Source organism: Archocentrus centrarchus, chromosome 12, assembly GCF_007364275.1.
Source record: "Archocentrus centrarchus isolate MPI-CPG fArcCen1 chromosome 12, fArcCen1, whole genome shotgun sequence".
In the NCBI taxonomy this organism is placed as follows: domain Eukaryota; kingdom Metazoa; phylum Chordata; class Actinopteri; order Cichliformes; family Cichlidae; genus Archocentrus; species Archocentrus centrarchus.
Window position 1 is genome coordinate 20,067,998 of NC_044357.1, and position 12,440 is coordinate 20,080,437.

The window sequence follows — 12,440 nt, forward strand, 5'->3', positions numbered from 1 at the left end:
AGAAGTCCAAGAGCATTCAGAATCACAGGGAGGCATCTGCATGGAGATGGCACAGCAAACATAAGAAAATATGTCTGTGATTTTTTTTTTAACCCCTTTATGTCAGTGATCCGTGCAGTGTGCGCTTCACCCATCAGAGGGCGCATCCAAACGCTCAGTTAAAAAAAAATAAATTACTCCCTAAACTCAAATTCCTTTGAGTGTGGAGCTGCTTAAACAAACCAACCGCGTTTTAACTTTGTGTGACTTAACCAGCACTTACGGCCAAGTTCAAACTCCGGGGTCAGTACCGAGCCTGAAGCCTGGACTCCCTTCATGTCTGAGCAGCTCGGATCGGGAGTTGGGATCTCTAAACATCTCTTGTCCGAGAGGGAAACACGGAGAGGGAGACGTGAGAGCAAGGACGTGAGCGGAAGGGAGGTAAAAATCAGAGAAAAGCCAAGCTGGACACACTGGTAACGCTGTTTTTGGGCGTGCGTAAAGTTGCATTTTCTGGATACATGTAAACACAGATTCCTCCTTTTTTTTTTTTCCAGACTGGACATGTTTCCGCTGCTGGAGAGCGACGTTTAGACTGTTGTGAAAGGAGACTGAACCAAGCGCTGTAGAGAGCCTGGTTTGTTATCTCCGCTTCTTTATCTTTCGCTTTTGGGATTGAGTGGAAGTCCTTGTTTTTGACGCTTAGAGTAATGAGGAAACGCTAAATGCAAATGAGGTTGGTGACTCTGTGCTTTTATTCGTCTACAGAGACTTGAAAAGCCGCTATTCCCACATTGCACAGCAGCTCGTTGTATTTGGTTCACTGAAATGTGAAACACTAGTGAAGTCGGTACATGAGAAACAGCTCCATCCAGCTGGTTCGTTAATCTGCGTTGTAAACCTTTCACGCCCTTTGGATTGCATGTGGAGAGAAAGAAACTTTTTAAGAATGAAGAGGAGAAAATTCACGTAGCACGTCTCTGTTTTCTGCTTACATCGTCGCTGTGTGCCGAAGTGGATCCCTGTTGTTATTTTTTGCCGTTTCCCAACCTTCATGTTGAGGAGACAGGGGAGCTGACATGCGCCTGGACGTGAGGATATAGTGCGCTGACCTACTGCGAATAATAGAAAGTTGTGAAATTGCCTTATTTGCGAGCTGATATAGTGGATGATTAAGATACCCAGAGCCGGTGGGAAATCAACCGTAGTGCCTGCTTGTGCGCCGTGAAACAACGCTCGCACTGAGCCAGTTCGAGAACTAGGTTATTTTGCGAGGAGAGTCTTCGGAGCAGATATGGAGGAGTGGAGACAATGCGGACGGTGGTTGATAGACTGCAAGGTCCTGCCCCCGAACCACCGGGTTGTGTGGCCCTCGTCGGCCGTCTTCGACTTGGCACAGGCTCTGCGAGATGGGGTACTGTTGTGCCAGATGTTGCACAACCTCTCCCCTGGATCAGTGGACCTCAAGGAGATCAATTTCAGACCCCAGATGTCACAGGTGAGTCGGCCTCCGTGAACATTTCAAACCACCAAATGATGGATTTGATTTACGCCCCCCCCGGGCAAACTTTTATGTGCACTGCGCTGCTACACATCCACACCCTAGGATTCCCAGGGCAGCCACTGCCCACTGAGATGTTCCATGATCTGCTTTGATTGTTTAAAAAAGCTTTTGTGTGTGTGTGTGTGTGTGTGTGTGTGTGTGTGTGTCTCACATCTGTCTTCCTGGATTTCCCAGCTGATCCGGAGAATTTACCCAAAAACCTTCCTGTCACAACAAGCCCATTCCTTGGCACAGTAAAAAAAAAAAAAAAAATTCTATCAGTATATCTGTGATAATACAACAGTTAAACACATGCTGTGGGCGCCTGTGTGTGTTAAAACACGCAAGCTTCCTTTCGTTTTTCACAGGTGGGGTAGAGAACGCAATTATGCCCACCAACACCTTATTCTGAAAGTGTCACATCTGTGTGGTGGTGGTATAGGCCTCAGGCTTGATGCTGAGCTGTTGGCTCCAGCAGCACTTAAGTAAATGTGAATTTATTTCATTTATTTGTCGACACAGATCAGAATTTTTTATTTTTTTTTGTCTCCCATCCATCAGGAAAATGACAATGAAATTATCGCAGAATTGACAGCTAGAGCATCTTCACATTCACCTTCAGGGGTGCTAATTGGGTGTTATGTAGACAGTCTAAGTCTGTATGGAAGTGAGCAAAGATAATAAGCTGCTTAAGGAAAAGAAAGTAGAGGACTCTAAATAAAGTTAAAGATATGGAATGCTAGGGCGATGCTCGCCTAGTGTTCATAATTTAGTATACACCATTCATCTGGTTGTAGAGGTTTAAAAAGGAAGCTGAACTCTGCTTTTAAATGTTACCTGTATCAAATCGAAGGGAAACGACAAACTGTACGAGATTCGAAGAGTGTGTATATAATTAAACTCAATGAGATTAGAGGTTTGAACTGTAGCTAAAACACGCCTCCTGTTTCTGTGAAGCTCCCGCTGCACTTCAGCTCATTCGTGCTTCCAAAGCCAATAAGAGGAAGTGTCGGGTGCCACAGGAAGTTTACACGACCACAGCGGTGGAGCAGAAGCGCTCTGTGGCAAACATGTCTATTGACTTTTATTCACCCTGATGTCTGCACTGAAAGACCACATAGCCTCCACTGCAGCCCGGTGAACAAGTCTTGGTGTTGGCACGGTGATAGATTTCACTTCTTATTGTCATACCTGCAGGCTTTAATAGCTGTGATAAGGAAGTGATTGCTCACTGACAGCAAATCTGTCTGATATGCTTGGCACACCTTCTGTGACCTCTTTCTGTCATAATAATGTGTGAATGTGAGTGTCGATCTACTGTCTGTCTGTCTGTCTGCTTTTTTTTTTTTTTTTTTTGCTCTGTGTTGGGTGCAGTTTTGTAGTAAACATTACTTTCTTTCCTTTGATTAATTGAGAAAATATATTTTTTTTAAATTCCAATTTTCAAAGGTGACCATGTGCTACTTTATTGAACAAAACAAGAATGTCATGTGAGACTCTGGGCCTTGTGTTTGACATTTTAAACTGTTTTCTTCCATTTCTGGCACTAAACACTTAATAGAAGAAAGGACATATTAATCAGTGAAAGTAATTGTTAGTGGCATTACTCTCTATCCCTCTCTCTTTGCCTGGTAACCAACAGTGGCCTCAACTTATCACCTCCAGAATGAGCTCAATGATTACAAGGGCGAGAGAGAGCGAGGCTTGGATGGCACGCTTTGATCCGCCCACTAATCCCGTGCTCCCCGTACCACTGAGTGAATCTGCAGTGAGAGTGGAAGGGGTGTCCTCGGTGACAAATTGGGTTAAACAAAATCCTGGCAGCAGAACAGTAGTATGTGATTTATGATAAGGAAAAGGTCAAAGCTCATTTGGTTTAAAACCAAGAACACACAATCAGTGGTGTGACCAAATGAAGAGGAGATGAAGCAGAGCAATTACACTGTTTGCTCAGGACAAAATTTCTCATGTTCAGTGGATAAACTTATGCATTGATTGGTTCTAAAATTGAGTTGCAGCTCTGGAATATACCTAATTTTTAACATTTAGTTAGAATATATCCAATACAAGCAAGCAGGTGTAGAGCAGACCTGCATCATGATGGAGGCTTGTGGTGGTAGAAGAAGATTAGGACACAAAGTATGTGTTTCTCCTTTTTCTATTCACCCACTACTTCTGCTGTTAACAGGGACTAATCACAATAATGCTTTCAAGTCTGGCATTGATTCCAGTTTGTGTTCTTAGTGCTTTCAGAGCTCAAGGAGAAGTTGTGGTAGAAACGCGATAGTCGTAATGTTTTGTTAAAACGTGGCACGTTAACAGTTAATGAAATTTCGATTGAAATTCCACGCGGCGTGTTTTTCTGCTGTGTATATTATGACTTGATGCTTTAATGGTTTGAGGATGAATATTTTGAAGTTTCCTGAGTGTGTGTTTCATTTGACACACTTGTATGATTCTATGCAAAAGTCTTGAGCCACCCCTCATTCCTTACGTATTTTGCTAGTAAAATGGGTAATAGTTGCAGTATTTTATTTTTTATTTTTGGAAACATGCAAACGTCCATGGAACATGTATATAAGGCAAAAACAGAGACCCGTTGCCACTGATTTTCAGTGAGATTCTTGAGTAATTTGGCATACCTCAGCCTTTTCTCCCTACTTCCCTTCCATAAGAATGGCTTCTTGACAGCCACCCTTCCACTGTAACCATATCTGATGAAGCTTTGGTGAACAGTAGATGGGTCAATTGAAGGTCCAGATGCAACTCTCAGCTTTTTGCTGGATATGATTTCAGATAGGCCTGCCACTTCTTCTTTTATCCTCCACATGTTCAGTTTGCTCAGTGGAGTGGAGGACTGAACTGTGTTAGCTTTGGCATTTTTTCTTAAATTCAACTAAGGAAATGGGAGCAAATTCTGTGTTTTTGCAACTAGTGTTTTTGCTGCTAGTAAAGTGCCTAGAGATAAGTCCTTTGTTATATGTAGAGACAGTGGTTAGGTGCCTTTTTTAAGCTTGAGTGAGTCATAGGTCAGTGCCTTAACAAACAAAGAAACATTCCTCTGAAAATCGTCAGGTACAAGGACTGGACTGAAAATGAGTGAAAGAGCAAACAATGTCCAAATGAAAACTTTGAAAGACCTTCAGAAAGCCTGGAGAATTATTGCTCAAGACCACTTGGAACAAAAACATGAAAAATGAGGGGTGGTTCAAGACTTTTGCACAGTACCAGATGTCAGATGATAGCCTTTTGCTCTTGACCCAGAGCCTCTGAGCCTGCTGAAATTGGATTGGTTGATACTACTTGGGCTACAAACCATGAAGCTTCCAATATTTTCCGCTGTTTTTATACAACTGAAAATTGAATATCGCAGTTCTTTTGGGATTAGTAATGAACAAAACTGTCCAGTTTGATTTCCAGTGTGTCTGCTTAAAAGTCGGCACTGACCTCATTAACATTTCTGTTATCAGATTTGCAGGTTGGACAGGTGCTTGCCAAAAGAGAGCATGAGCTAGGAGAGATTTAACATTGCACCCCCCATTGTGGACAGGAGAGGAGGTACAGCAGTTCTTGCAAAGAAGCTGTGAAACTGACCTTCATTTATATGAAATACAGTTCCTAATTGTATTTTTCAGCGTTTGTTTGTCTTTACCTCAAGGTTGTAAATGGGTGGTTAATGAGCACTGGTGTTTGCAGACGCTTCAGAGCTCAAAGTGTACTTATTCAGAATCCAGCGCCTCGGGCTGTGTCTGAAAGACAAAACTAAGCTTTGCTCTCTGAAGCCTTTTGAGTGTTCTGCAGTTTTTTTTTCTATTTCTTATTCTCTTTTGCTTTTGTTTTTTTTTTTGTTACTTGTGAATGCCTGTGGGATGAGTCAGGTGGATATATATATATTTATGTATAAATATATATATGTGTGTGTGTGTTGCTGTGCTTTTGTTTCTGTGTGGTGCACTTGCCTGTTTTGTTTGTTAGTATGTTACAGTACCTGTGTTGAGACTCAATCAGTATTGGCTGATACTGCAGCGCTCCCCCTCAAGTTTCTCAGTACTCCACAGGGCTCCAGATCCCACACAGAGCCTGCTGCTTCCACTCACAGTAATTGAGGTTCTCCCTCTTTGTCCAGCTCCCACCAGAAATATTGGCTGCTGATGGAAAGCAACCGGATCTCATTTAAATTGGTTTCTTTTTTTGAAATTCTGCTTTACCTGCAAATGTAGATTACCATGACATTGGTGTTAGGTGTCGTTTGCTATTGCTGTCATTTTAGCTGCTTCTAAAAATCATACTATTTTCTTAAAAAAAAAAACTGCACCTCCTAAAGTTGAAACCATTAACACTTGTGGCAATAGCAGGTGGAAAATTCTGCTCTGTAATGCAATTCTCAAACCTGTTGAAATGTTGTCTGTTTTTCAGAAGACACCAAGAAAGTGTCACCATGTTGGCAGGGAAGATACACAACAATACAATAGAAAAATTATTTATTTTTAATTTATTTTTTGGATGCTAGGATTAGAAATGGCTAACTGATACACTTCCACAGCAGTAACACCTGGTTGTGGAAAACATGTTATTAGAGCCAGAGCAGAGCTGACATTTATCTGAAATTGTTTTTCTCATCACTTGACATATGTAAATCATATCCATTCACCTTGTAGGTCCTATCTGGTCTACATGAGCTCTTTGGAAATTTTTTTTTTTTTTTTTTTTAAACCAGGAAGTGACACTCTTTAGATTAAGGATCACTCTTCTGGGTTTTCCTGGCAAAAATAGGCAAAAACCGGGAGAGCACAGGCAAAGTTCATACAGATCTGTCTGTGATGAGACCCAAAATATGTAAGCTGATGTTTGTTGCTGATGTGTATTTGTAAGATCCCGAGTGGTTAGATTTACACATGTGGCACAATCTGGTAGACTACAGTGGGTTTACCAAATAATGTTTGCTAAAATCGGCTGCATTCTTCCACTTTACATCTGTTTAATGAGGCAGGAAAAATGGTAAAAGGCTATAAAAGAGGCTGCAGTTGATCAGAGTAGGGATGTCATCATTTTGGTGCAATCTCACATTGCCTTACAAATGATTTAATATTATCTGAAGTATTTGCTAATGGAGTGTATATATATTTTTTCTTCTTCATCTGTGTTTGGTTTTTAATACAATACTAAAGTGTTATCATTCATATATCAATTTTTTTGTGCTCCTTCTTAATGACATTGCAAAACCTGGACAGCTGCCTTGAAATCTTTAATCAGATCTCGCTCCATCTTGTCTTCATCGGTCATGTGATCAGAGTATACAACTCATTGTTCACTGTAGGTCAGCCTTATAACATTGATTGCCCTGTCTTAGGTCTGTGCAATTAGAAATGAGATCAGTGGGAGTGTGTGAACCAAACAGCATGTTAAATGTCAGTGCACTTTCTATTCTGAAATCTCTGTTTATGGCCAGAGTGGGTAGGGGGGTAGTAGCCACTGTAGACACCTACCCACCTACCCTTTTCTCCCTTAGGAGTAATTTAATCTCAGTGTTAGGTCTACCGTTGATCCCGTGACCCCAGCGCTCGCCGGATGCAGGTAATACTGCTAATGGAAGTCATTAGGGGTACGTCTTGGGTTGAACAGCTGAGACGGTGGGGCTGGAAACTAATAGGATTGACAAGGAGAGAATGGTCTAGGCCGGTGTATTCTAACCTTTATGTAAGGTGAACCTGCTCCAAAGGTCACAAAAAAAAACAAGCTCAAAGTTTGAATATTTGTGTGGCTTGAGCACTGACATTTGCTGCACTGACCTATAAATAGAAGTTGCTTTGTCTCAACCTGTCACTGGCAAGCAAAGTGTCTGTCACAGTGACTCATGAACAGATCTGGACCAGTGCGATACCTACAGCAACTATTCCATATTAAAGGCATTCAGTGCAGTCTGATTTACAGATATCAGGTTTGATAATATTCAGTCAAAGATGAGTCATTCTTATTTTTAATTATGTGAACAGATTACCTACGGGTCACAGAATAGCATCGCTGGCTGAGCAGTCATCCTCCTCAAGTTATCACAAATATCGCTCCCACAAATATGTCGTTAATGTCAAAACATTTAAGCCAGCTGTCTGTGCTTGTGCAAAACAATGTTGTCTGCAAGTCACCCCCCCCGCCCCGCACCCCCGTCCTTGCCAGTGCCTGTAGTGTCAGAGAGATAATGTGAATGAAAGATTTGATAAGGGATTCCTTGTGTGAGAGGCTTAACAGATGTGGGCATTTTACCAACCTGAAATCAGATTCAGAATGGAATCAGTTATCAGACCTTTATTTATTAATTTTTTTGCAAGTATATACGTGGTATCATATATATATATATATATATAATATATATATATATATATATATATATATATATATATATATATATATATATATATATATATATATATATATATATATATATATATAATGTACTTTAGCTTGTGTGGTCAGGACCATGTTCTTTTAGTCATGTTGCGCCAGCTGTGCTTTACCAACACTTACATTTAAACTGAAGGAGTGTCACTTAAAAATATGAAAATACATTTAAAAAAATACATCTGCGCATGCTGGGGATTATCCCTCGTTCTCCGCAAAGGAAATTTGCATAGTCGAGCGTTTCCTGGAGCTGCTGTTCTGTAAAGCAGGCATGCCCTTGGAAACAGAAGCAACAAATTTAAAAACCAACAGAGAGCATTTTAGATTTTTGCTGTGGCCCAGCTGCTCCTTTTCAAGTTAGGATAAATTCTTCTGAGCTAGAGAAGATGTATTGCCTCAGAGTTAATCCATGTGTCAGCTGTACAACAAAACAATTGAATATTACTAATGGCTCAAAGGAATGCTTAGAGGGCTGACTCAGAGAATGTATGACACTCAGCAAATGAACGGAGTGAAGTGAGGTTTTTTTTTTTTTTTTTTTGTACAGTTTCCTCAAAATTTTTTTTAAGGACACACTGCACACCATGTTGAGAGGCACTAAGTTCCCAGCTGTTTTTTTTTTTGTTGTTGTTGTTTGTTTTTAATTATTATGATTATTTTAGCATATTGCAATTAAGTTTTTCTTGAGATGGATTTTTTGGTGTTATTGTTTTGAAACTTAGCTAAAAGTTAAAAGAACAGTAATACAAATGAGAAAAATCTTTACAAAAAGAAGGCTTTTGTGTCCAAACGCAGCGACACGTAAGGTGTCAGTTTTTCTCCATAGTCATTAGCAGGATAACGTCTCACAGCTCTCATAAATAAATTAATATGAGGCAGTGAAAGCATACACTTTGCAGTGTTGAGAGAGGAATAATGCATAGCAGCATAGGAGAGCCATAAACAGGAAAACGGTTAAGCACTTGCATAATTCAGCAGCGGAATAAATCCCAGAGTAGTTGAGGTCAATATTCATTAGGTGCAAATGAATGGTCACATGTATACCATTGTAAGTGTGTGGGCCTGCTGCTTATGCAGTTAGATAAAGAAACTGGAAGTGAATTTGGAATTTTAACAAGCTCCTTTATGTCTGACGTTCTGCACGCAGTACTGTGTTTAACTGAAATCACAGCTACAACAAAACGTGGTAATGAAGCCAATTATAGCACAATACAAACACTTAAAAGTCCCTGTATAGAATAAGCTGACATTGAAAAATTTAAATCTACAGTTAAGTAGTGAGTAATCATAAACAAACATTATTATTACTATTAGAAATATCGCTGTGGTCGCTGCATCAATCCATTTGTCGCTCTTGTGCTCCACTCTCCTCTCGCTCATGAACAAGACCCCAAGATACTTAAAAGTCCTCCACATCAGGCAGCACTCTGGCGGGCCGATACAAGTATTCCCACCCCTGCCTGCCGCCTTTTACGTGGGGCAACTCCAGATTTGAACAGATTCCAGCCAGGAAACTGGTTCCAGTCTATAAGGCACCAGACCCTTACGGCTCCTCCTGTGGGTGGTGGGCAGACCCCAGGACTGGCTTCAGGTTAGGAACACTGAAACCCTGTCCTGGGCAGGATACACTGGTCACTTGGTCTTTTGGTCATCATAGGGGGTTTTCTGAATCGCTCTACATCTGGCTGCTCACGCAGAACCAGTGTGCCTAGGGAGATCCTACTGGGGCAAATTGTCCTCCACAGCATAGCTCCTGGGATCACCAGAACACTCAAACCACCCCACCACGATGAGGAGGCACTTTACGGAGGGGGAATTCGAAGCAGGAGTCGGTAAATACCATGTAATTATAGTTTTTAATTTAAATTGAGATTTTTGTTCTGTAGACTTCAGTTTTAGTCCTTCACTGGTGCACAGCATCACCTCTTCCCTCGAAGTGTAAAGGCCCAGATGGTCTGCATCCAAATGCAAACTGTGAGCACTCGGCTCTTTTGAATGCGGGCCATGTGTGTGAGACAATTCAAGTGGAAAGGCTGCTGCAGAAACATCAGGGTTGCGTATTTGATTTCAGAGTCTTAAAATCACCAGAGTAGGTGTGTTGTAGGGATGTGATCATGTGTTAATCTCAGGAAACAGGAAAATGAAGTGTTGTGGTTAGATGGAAAATGGGAGGACTTTTATATCAATTCTATATCATCATCTCATTGTTGTTTAATATGCCTCAGCATAGGGCTATAAAGGACTATCATTCTACAGAACCAGAGTAATTCAGTAATGCAGAGACCTGCTTTTACAAGTCAGATTTCAGTGCTTTATCATATCATATGATATGGATTGTAATAAATCTTTTGCTTGATTACTTGAAAGTGGTTTCCTTGCCTTTTGGGTAGCTCATTTGTGCTCTATGTGGAAAGTAATGGTAAAGAGTAGAATGGTTTAAACTAACCTTGTTAGCTTCCTGTAATAGCTGAAGCAAATGCTTCATGATGCAAATTAATAAACTTCCAGAGCACAACACTGCGTGACTGTGATTCACCTCTTTCATTTGGGATTGTGTAGTTGCTTGAACGTGAGTCAGCCAGTGTAGTGAATATCAGAGCTATGCTTTTTTTTTTTTTTTTAATCATGTGCAGTGAAAAACTCTGCTCCACCTAAAGCCTGTGGAACAATGATGTGGCTCTTTCGTCTTTCTTCTGGATTCCTTAGGGAATGCTTTTAGTCTGAAATGTGAGTGCGCTGTTTATGTGGGGAACTCCGAGTTGACCTAATCTTTCAGACTGAGTGGGAGAATTCAAGTGATGTCATGTAGAGGCAGATTACAGCAATTCTTGTCAAGAGCATTTCAGTCTCAAGAGTTGAGAGCATTTTTCTAACTCAGAGTAAAATGACCCTAAGTCCTTCTATCTGCAAATACATCCTATGGTGATGAGAATTATCCTCTTGGCATCCTCTCTAATTATCTCACCTAGCTAATGTCTGGGGACACATTTCACTTTGAGGAGCCAGATCCTCCCAGACAACACAGTGCCAGTTTTGCCATTCCACTAGAGATGGACAAAGAGATCATGCAGCCTTATGGTGACCGTCTGATTTCCAAAGAGGCTCCATCTGCATAGTGGTTGTTGGGGGTGATTAACACGGGCATGCAGTGGAATGGCGCCTGAATCTTTTCGGAGCCAGCCATGCTCTGCTGGGCGCCATCGCTCCATCCACAGAGAAATGAAAAAGAGGAGGCCACAGTTCTGCCTCTGTAGTGGCGAGCCAGATGGCTGAATTTCTGAATTTCTCCCCTGCAGTTCTTCTTGTCAAACCCAGACACTGAAGATCTTTCACATTTTTTTTTTTTTCTTAAATCGACTCTTTAGTTGTTAATCTGCTGGCATCTGTCTTACCATATGCAAAATAAGGGGGGTAAAAAACATAATATATGATGTTTAAATCTCTCATTATGCTTTAATATGGGACATATAACAAATATAAAACATAAACATCTCTTTCATATTGTCACCCAGTGTTTTTAATGAGACTAAACCTGCTACATATTGCCAGGAATATTATTGTGATGGTAAACCTGCTTTTTTTTTGGTCCTTTTTTTCTGAGGACATGCACTGCTTTCCACGTCCTGATTTGCACACACACCTCATTACTACCCCACACCGTCATCAGGTGGCAGCTAAACAGAGGAGAGGTGTTTAAATGTTGCACTGGCTATGGATCTTTTTTTTTTTATTTTTTAAAGCCCTTTGCCACAGAAATTGCCACAAGAAACGCCAATATCCCATTAGTGATATGTATTGATCATATCACATAATTAGCTCTGGAACAGGAAGGGCAGAAAGGTAGGGTTACAATGTTAGACTCAGTCCCATAAAACTTATTGATCTTCTCCACGGCTGAGTCTCTTGTTAATCATGCAAACAAAGTGGAACAGTGTGTTGTGGGCTTTAGAGGGTGGAAGCGATCAGTTCCTTGAGCACGGCTTCGTGACTTGTAATTTAAACTTTCCAATTATAGTGTTTCAAACATGCCATTTTATTTTTATCTATCAGGATCAAGTGAACGTACAGTATTTCTGTTAGGGCTGTGCATGATTGATCAGTGGATTGATTTATATATTTTTAAGTAAGTGCTTTGTTTCTTATGTATGAGTTTAGCATTAGTATTTATGAGCATGATCAGCAAAGTATTAAACTGCACTCCCTTCCTTCTTTACCTAATAGTGAAGTATTTGTGAAGCTGGACCCACTACATATTTGCAGTTTTTATGATTAAAATAAGGAATAACTATAATATTCAGGATTTGCTTTTTGTCCTGCTAATCGACTGGTCTGTTTAGCTCTAATGAAGGCATCGCCAATGAACTGCAGTCTATGATTGCGGATTAAATTTTGTTATTGGATGTAGTCCAGTTTCCCACATATGAAATTAGTCAGAAAGGTGATTACAAGCTTAACGAGACAAATCTAATAATATCATGCAGCAAGAGAACGCCGGCAGTGTTATGCTCAAGGACAGGCAGAG

General features: G+C 40.7%; 1 protein-coding gene across 1 annotated transcript in view; it reads left to right on the forward strand.

Annotated features, from left to right (window-relative positions):
• The first annotated feature begins 212 nt into the window (after window positions 1-212).
• The window catches only part of vav2 (vav 2 guanine nucleotide exchange factor), a 188,650-nt gene continuing 176,422 nt past the window's right edge, over window positions 213-12,440 (forward strand). Inside the window, exons 1-2 of the mRNA XM_030742155.1 lie at window positions 213-420; window positions 537-1,477. Coding sequence (XP_030598015.1) covers window positions 1,274-1,477 — 204 coding nt within the window. The 5' untranslated portion in view covers window positions 213-420; window positions 537-1,273. The remainder of the gene's footprint in view (window positions 421-536; window positions 1,478-12,440) is intronic.